The 7,596-nt window shown below is 36.1% G+C and overlaps 1 protein-coding gene across 1 annotated transcript; it reads right to left on the bottom strand.

Moving 5' to 3' along the window:
• Positions 1 to 4,758: 4,758 nt before the first annotated feature.
• Positions 4,759 to 6,041, bottom strand: LOC127096261 (uncharacterized). Its single transcript, XM_051034855.1, has 2 exons — positions 5,055 to 6,041; positions 4,759 to 4,980 (listed from the first exon to the last, which is right to left on the bottom strand). The coding sequence occupies exons 1-2, from the start codon at positions 6,039 to 6,041 to the stop codon at positions 4,759 to 4,761; spliced, it is 1,209 nt and encodes a 402-aa protein (XP_050890812.1).
• Between the last annotated feature and the right edge of the window lie 1,555 nt (positions 6,042 to 7,596).

Here is a 7,596-nt window from a genome sequence, read left to right as displayed (position 1 = left end):
AATTTGTTCTAAGAATCAAGGCAATGGCAAACTCTCTACTAGCAATTCGCGAATCTATTACTGAGTAAGATCAAGTTGATTCGATTCTTGACGGTTTACCCAAAGAATATAATCCCTTTGTTATGCAAATGTATGGTTTTACCACACCTCTCACTCTGTGTGATGATGAAGCTTTGTTGTATGTGCAAGAAGTACAACTTGACAAATTCCGTCAAGAATTGGCCACTTCAAATGTTTCTGCCAATATAGCTCACACAAGCCAAGAAGAGAATAGATTCAGAGTGGCATACTTGTTCTATCGTGGTAGAGGAAGATCCATTCGCGGGCGTAGTCGTGGACGAGGTAGAAACACAACTACAAGTAGACCTACATGTCAACTATGTGGGAAGTACGAGCACTCAGTCATCACATGCTGGCATGGGTTTGGTGAAAATTGCATGCCTCCTTCCACAATAAGTGCTTCATCCAATACTATAAAGAGCTCAAATTTAACTCGTGGTTCCACTCAAGATGATGCACATGACACACAGACCATGGAAATGATGGCTACAACAAGTCGACCAAATGTTTATACACAAGAATACTCCATGCTTTTAGAGTTAGAATCTCAATCTTGGTTTGTAGATTCAGGTGCTTCTCACCACTTAACTCCATATGCTTCTCTATTACAAAACAAAAGAAAGTATGTAGGTTCAAATAAGGTGTATGTAGGAAATGGTCAAACCCTTAGCATACATTATGTAGGTTTCACACAATTTTACTCTAAGGTCAATCCTAACTATAAGTTAATGCTTACCAATATCCTACATGTTCCCTCTATCACTAGAAAATTGTTATATGTTTCCAAATTCTCTAGTGATAACAATGTTGTTTTTGAATTCCTACCTGACAAATGTTATATTAAATCTCAGGCTTCTAAACATGTCATTGTTTAAGGAATTCTAGATGCTAGTGGCCTTTATTTCTTTCCTCAACTGTCTCTGGAGCTCACAAGCTCTCAGCCTTTGAATAACAACTTGAGTTCCACTACTCGTATTCAAAGTTATGTTGCTTCTCATTCTAGTTCAGTTTTCTCAAATAATTGTAACACTAGTGTTCTTTGGCACAATAGGCTAGGCCATGCCAACTTTACCTATGTTGCTCATATACTCAAATTGTGTAATATACCTTCATATAATAAACATGGTAATAATTTTTGCACCTCTTGTAGTCTTGGTAAAACACATAGGTTACATGATCTATTAACTAATATAATTTATCACAAACCTTTTGATGTTATTTACACTGACCTGTGGGGTCCATCCCCTAATCCCTCTAGTTCAAGCTACAAATATTATATAGATTTTGTAGATGTCCACTCTAGATACACATAGCTATATTTTCTCAAGCAAAAATCTGAAGCATTGCAAGCTTTTAAATTCTTTCATAAATTTGTTCAAACTCAGTTTCAGGTTACTATTAAGTTTGTCCAAACTGATTTCGGTGGAGATTTTAGACCCATTACTAAATTCCAAACTGAACTAGGGATAAATCATAGAATTGCTTGTCCTCACACCTCTCATCATAATGGATCTATTAAGAGGAAACATAGACACATAGTTGAGTTGAGTCTCACCCTTTTAGCTCATGCTTCCTTACCTCTAACATAATGGGAAGATAACTTTTCTACATATGTTAATGTCATTAATAGGCTACCTACTTCACCCTTGACAATGGCTACTTCACCTTTTCATGCCTTCTATGGCAAGCAGCATGATTATACCTCATTAAAGGTCTTTGGGTGTTCACGCTTTCTCTTAATCAGACCATATAATGAACACAAATTTCAATTGAGGAGTCAAGAATGTGTTTATTTAGGAGTGTCCTATCAACATAGAGGTTTTAAGTGTCTAAGTAAGGAGGGAAAAATATTTATATCTAAGGATGTTACATTCAATGAAAGCTCTTTTCCTTTTCCCAAATTGTTTGTTAAAGAGCCTAGGTCTAGCAATTCTCACAATGCAAGATTCATCTCTGGTCCCATTAGTGTCCCTTATGTTCCTATAGTTGCCTCTCATATGCCTGTTCAAAACATATCTTCTATCTCTCTACCTGTCAACAATGGCATAGTGTCTAGTTATAACATAACACCTAATTTAACTAGTCATTCTCCTTTGACTGACAAAAATGCTAGTCATAAATATGTCCACAAGAAAATTTAATCTGGATATCCCACTCCTTTACTTGGTCCAGTCTTGAGCCCTAATCATTCTACTTCTGCAAATAGGCCTGCTCACTAAGTGATTTCACCTTCTGTTGTAGCTCAGATAGTCAACAGACCTAGTCATGTCAATGTACCCCATGAGCTGTCTAATGCCTCTAGTACAAGACCTACTGTACCCAATTATCCTAAAGGTAATCACCATGTTGAGGTATCTACATATAATAACAGTCCTGTAAGTCATACTTCTGATTCTGCTTGTGAAACCTCCAATTATCTTAAAGATATTAACCAACTTAAGGACCTAACTGGATCAACATATAATCCTGAGGAAAATGTGTCTGACCAGTAAACAACCTTATGTTCTAATGAAATATCTTTGTCCTCTTGAATCCCCATCTTTGACCCATCTCAGTCTCCACCTATTCCTTCAAGTAAACCAATTGAGTCCCTACTTGAGAATGCTCATCACATGCTCACCAGAGCCAAAACTGGCCATTCCAAACCTAAAGCCTATATATTACATACTGAACCAGAACCTATTAGTGTGAAGCAAGCTCTACTTCAACTAGAATGGGCTAAAGCCATGAGAAATGAGTTTAATGCTTTATAGGAAAACAAAACTTGGACCTTAACCACACTTCCTCCTAACAAAAAAGTTGTAGAATGTAAATGGGTCTTTAAGCTAAAAGAGAATGTTGATGGAACCATTAAAAAATACAAAGCCAGGCTTGTTGCCAAGGGCTTTCATCAAGAGTAAGGCTTTGATTACACATAAACATTATCCCTTGTGGTAAAGCCAACAATCATTAGAGTCATTTTAACTCTTACTATAACTAACATATGGGATATTAAGCAAATAGATGTTAACAATTCTTTCTTGAATGGCAATCTACATGATGAAGTGTATATAACACAACCCCTTGGATTTTCTAGTACTGATAAAACACTTGTGTGCAAGCTTAACAAAGATATTTATGGTCTCAAACAAGCCCTAAGGGATTTGTATGAGAAATAGACTCAGGAACTTCTTCAATTTGGCTTCACTACTTCTAAGTGTGATAATTCTCTATTTGTCTATAGCAAACAAGGTATTTCTATGTATGCTCTTGTCTATGTAGATGATATACTTCTTACTGGTTCTAACTTTGCCCTCATACATGGTCTAATCAACAAATTGCACACTACATTTACTCTAAAAAAACTGGGTCAACCTAGTTATTTTCTAGGCAATGAAGTCAAGTTTTGTAGCAATGGGGCATTACTTCTCACCCAGTCCAAATATATTGAAGATCTGCTAGGAAGAACCAAGATGAGACTAATTTCCCAAACTTCCCCATTGTTGAAAACATTTTCCCATAATGCCCTAGTCTGAAAAAAAAATTCCCAAACTGCCCCATTTTGTTATTTCGACTCGTCCATTCATTGGGCGAGATGATGAATACTTTTTTTTGCTGAGTAGGCTTGGCCGAGCTAGTGAAGGGAGTGTTTTTTTTATTATTTTAAAAACTATTATATCATTAAATAACTTTATTAAAATTATTATTAAATAATTTTCTAATTAATTCTATATTTAAATAATAAAATTGATTTTTTTTAAAATCATAATAATATTTTTATAAAATACAAATAATAGTTTTTTAATATTGTTTTATTAAAATATTAATAATAAAAATGATTATTTTTTATAATATTAATAATAAAAATAATTAGTTTTTTAAAATATTAATAGAAATGATTTTTTTAAATATTAATAATAAAAATGATATGTTTCCCTCCAAAATGTCAATAATTTTTTGGGAATGATATGTTTCTCTCCAAAAAATTTCGAATGATATGTTTCCCTCCAAAATTTTAATGACCGAGCAATTGCTTTGTGTTTGTACTGTCTCGGCCAATGATTGACCGAGTTTTCAAGTATTAATTTTCTATAAATAGCAGGACTTGTAAAAAATTAACTCAGAGCACAAAATCCTTTATTTTGGTAAAAATGTCTGTTTGGGGTCTTGTATTTTATGGACATGGTGAAAAAATCAGTATTTGTCTCGATCCGCAATGGAATTTCAGAACACTGATTTCAACCATCCACACTGGCTTCCGACAATTGGGCGGGCGTCGTATGAAGGTGAGGAAAGTAGAGTATCATTGTCCATACATAACATTGACTGATGCAAGCCCCGATGGTACGTACATGTATTACCTGGATCATATAGAAAATGATGAAGATGTTCAGTGTATGTTTTCGGCACATAGTGGTGAAGTAAATAGAGGAGTTGAAGGTTCACTTGTGTTGGTTGTTGTTGTTGATTAGTTTTTTAATTACCACTTGTGTTGGTTGTTGTTGTTGTTTAGTTGATGTGGTCGTACTTTGTAACCAGAAGCCTTTGATTATCAAATGTATTTCATAATTGTTTGTTCCCAAAAGACATTAGAAATACACAATGACAATGGTTTATATATAGTACGTGCATAGTAGTCAATAATTAAAAAAAACAACATAATCATCTGGACGGATATTTAAAATAACAACATAATCATTTGGATGGCCGCTGGGACGGTCATGCAACATTAGGACATTTCCTACGCATGTGTCCTATTTCACGGCAAATTCCACACCTTCTATTTTCCTTCTCAATGTCGTCCATCTCGGTTCTAATCCTGGTGTTGTTTGGGCGCCCTTTCTTCCTCCTTCTCATAGAGTCGTCGTGGCAAAGAGTAAATCCTTCATATTGTGGCCAATTCTCCTCATGGGGAAGTCCTAGGAAACTCTCCTTATAGACCTTGAACACATTAAGAATTTTGAAGACGTCTGGAATGTGAATGAAGTAGTCCTGGCGTAAGGTAAGTGAAATACCTGAAATTTCCCACAATCACAGTGTTGTTTCCTCATATCAACGCTGAATGTTCTGGTTGGTCGACCGTCGTTATGATTAATCTTCTCTTGGACCATGAAATAAAATCTCTCGCGATCGAACTGCATGACGTTATACGTGTTAGCTTTGATGACTTCCTCAGCCATCCCCTTGTTGCAGCTATCAGTGAAAACCTGCCCAGAGGCTAACATTTTTGTCCATTGGTGGCCTCTTCTACCAAATAGTGATTCTAATCGATAATACGTAGATTTGACCAATGCAGTGATTGGAAGGTTTCGGGTTTCTTTTAGCACCGAGTTCATTGCTTCTGCTAGGTTAGTTGTCATGTGACCCCAGTGTTGCCCTCCGTCAAATTCCCTTGCCCACTTCTCCCGAGGGATGTTGTCTATCCATGATAAAGCATCATTGTTTGTTCTTCGGATTTCCCCTCGATAGTAGTTAAATTTTTCCTCTGTTAACGCATAACCCATGTTAACAACTATTTTGCGCAGATCCTTGTCTTTAATCTCGCGCATGAAGTTTTGCGTGATGTGTCTAATGCAATAGACGTGTGATGATGGAGGATACTGCCGTCCATTTTTCGGATTGTTATATGCACTCTTTATCGATTCATGCCTGTCTGATATTAGACATAGATTTGCTTGGGGAGTAACGTGTATTCTTAAATTCTTAAGAAAGAAACTCCAAGCTTCCTTTGTCTCACTTTCAACCAATGTGAACGCTATCGGAAATATGTTCCCGTTCCAATCCTGTGCCACAGCCATCAACAGAGTCCCTCTGTACTTGCCATACAACCATGTTCCATCAACCTGCACAATAGGTTTACAATACGCGAAACCACGTATACATGGTCGAAACGCCCAAAATAGACGATGAAATATCCTTTGGTCACCCAAGTGTGAATCATCATTTGAAATCATAGGTAAGGATTGCAATTCTATAATGGCACCTGGTAGGTATGTTTTCATTACCAGTATCCACTACGGCAGATCGTTGTAAGATGTCTCCCAATTTCCATACAGTGACTCAATTGCCTTACACTTTGCAATCCATTCCTTTTTGTAGGATATGATATACATGTATTTCTCAGCAACATGAGCAATGATAACCTTCACCTTAAGAGAAGTGTCCCGATTTACAAGCTCCATTATGCTCTTACTAATCATTTCTGAACTGAGTTTTGTATGGTCTTGTGACATGGAAGTGGTTGTGCACGTATGAGGCCCACCAGGCTTACCAACTATCCACCTTAAGTTGCCCTTACGCAAAGAGACCTTGCATTTGAAATTGCATGTTGAATTTCTACATTTGATGACAAAATGTACATTGTCAGATTTAACCACAGAAAAATCTAGACTACGTTTTATATGCCATTGTTGCAACCCTAGAACACACTCTTCCTTATTTTCATACTCGATGCCCTCCTCTATTTCGTCAGTGTTGTGAGTTGGTATGAAACTTCCGAAAATGGAGATTGGTTCAGCATCATCCAAACTTATGTTTTGCATGTGCACAGGTGAGTTGTACAAACTAATTGGTTGCGCTCTTAGTGCAACGGTCGGTGTGTCGAAGATGTCTTCATTGGCATCGTCATAGCTAACACCAAATAGATCTTCAAATCGAACCTCCTCAAGATCATCCTCACTATTCTCGCCTACCTCTTCATTTGGTATGAAAGGTTCATTATTTTGAGTCGGTTCTTCTTCAATGGCTTGACTTATTCCGTACTCGTGTGACTGTACAGATTGCGTTGGATAACAAAGATTTTCATTGTGAGTCGGTTGTTCTTCAAGATTTTCATTGTGACTCAGTTGTTCTTCAAGATTTTCAACTAGAAGAACATATATCTCAATGATGGGTAATTGAGATAATGTTATATGACATTGAAAAATCGACTTGACATCTTCGTCAGTGTCAATGGGTGTCATTATGTAAAAGACGGTATTATTATCTCCATTAAATAATGGATGGCAATAAATGATGTCTTCAACATAACTTTGTAACTTTTTTTCAATACGGTCTTTTAAATGATGGAAGTCGGAGTTGATGTGGATTTTGAACATATGCAAATTCGTATTGTAAAATGAGAATCCCTCATTTGCATATGTGAAAAGGGACCCTTCGGAATGGATAGACACAATTAAATTTCTTTGAGCCATGAATGTGGAATATTTGATTTGATTAAGGAGATATGATTGTAGAATATTTGATTTGATGAAAATAAGTAAAGATATAAATGTAGTAGATTTGGTTTGATGAGAATGGTTAAAGATATGAATAATAATTGGTAAGATGAAGGAGATATGAATGTAGAATATTTGGTTTGATGAAAATAAGTAAAGATATAAATGTAGTAGATTTGGTTTGGTGAGAATGAATGAAGATATTAATGCAATTTATAATCAAAACCAAATAATCCTAGTAAACCAAACCCTATACAAATCACATGCAGCTCGACCTTCAATTGGAAGAGAGAGAAAACTTGAAAACCCTAGCCTTCACTAGCTCGCCCATTCATTGGAC

Source organism: Lathyrus oleraceus, chromosome 6, assembly GCF_024323335.1.
Source record: "Lathyrus oleraceus cultivar Zhongwan6 chromosome 6, CAAS_Psat_ZW6_1.0, whole genome shotgun sequence".
Taxonomy (NCBI): domain Eukaryota; kingdom Viridiplantae; phylum Streptophyta; class Magnoliopsida; order Fabales; family Fabaceae; genus Lathyrus; species Lathyrus oleraceus.
The sequence above is the reverse complement of the archived record's forward strand: the minus strand, read 5'-3'. Positions and strand labels throughout refer to the sequence as shown.

Coding starts and splice junctions, on each gene's coding strand:
- LOC127096261 (XM_051034855.1), bottom strand. CDS start 6,041: ATGAAAACATACCTACCAGGTGCCATTATAGAATTGCAATCCTTACCT. Junction 4,981..5,054: donor GTGATTGTGGGAAATTTCAG/GTATTTCACTTA, acceptor AATGTGTTCAAG/GTCTATAAGGAGAGTTTCCT.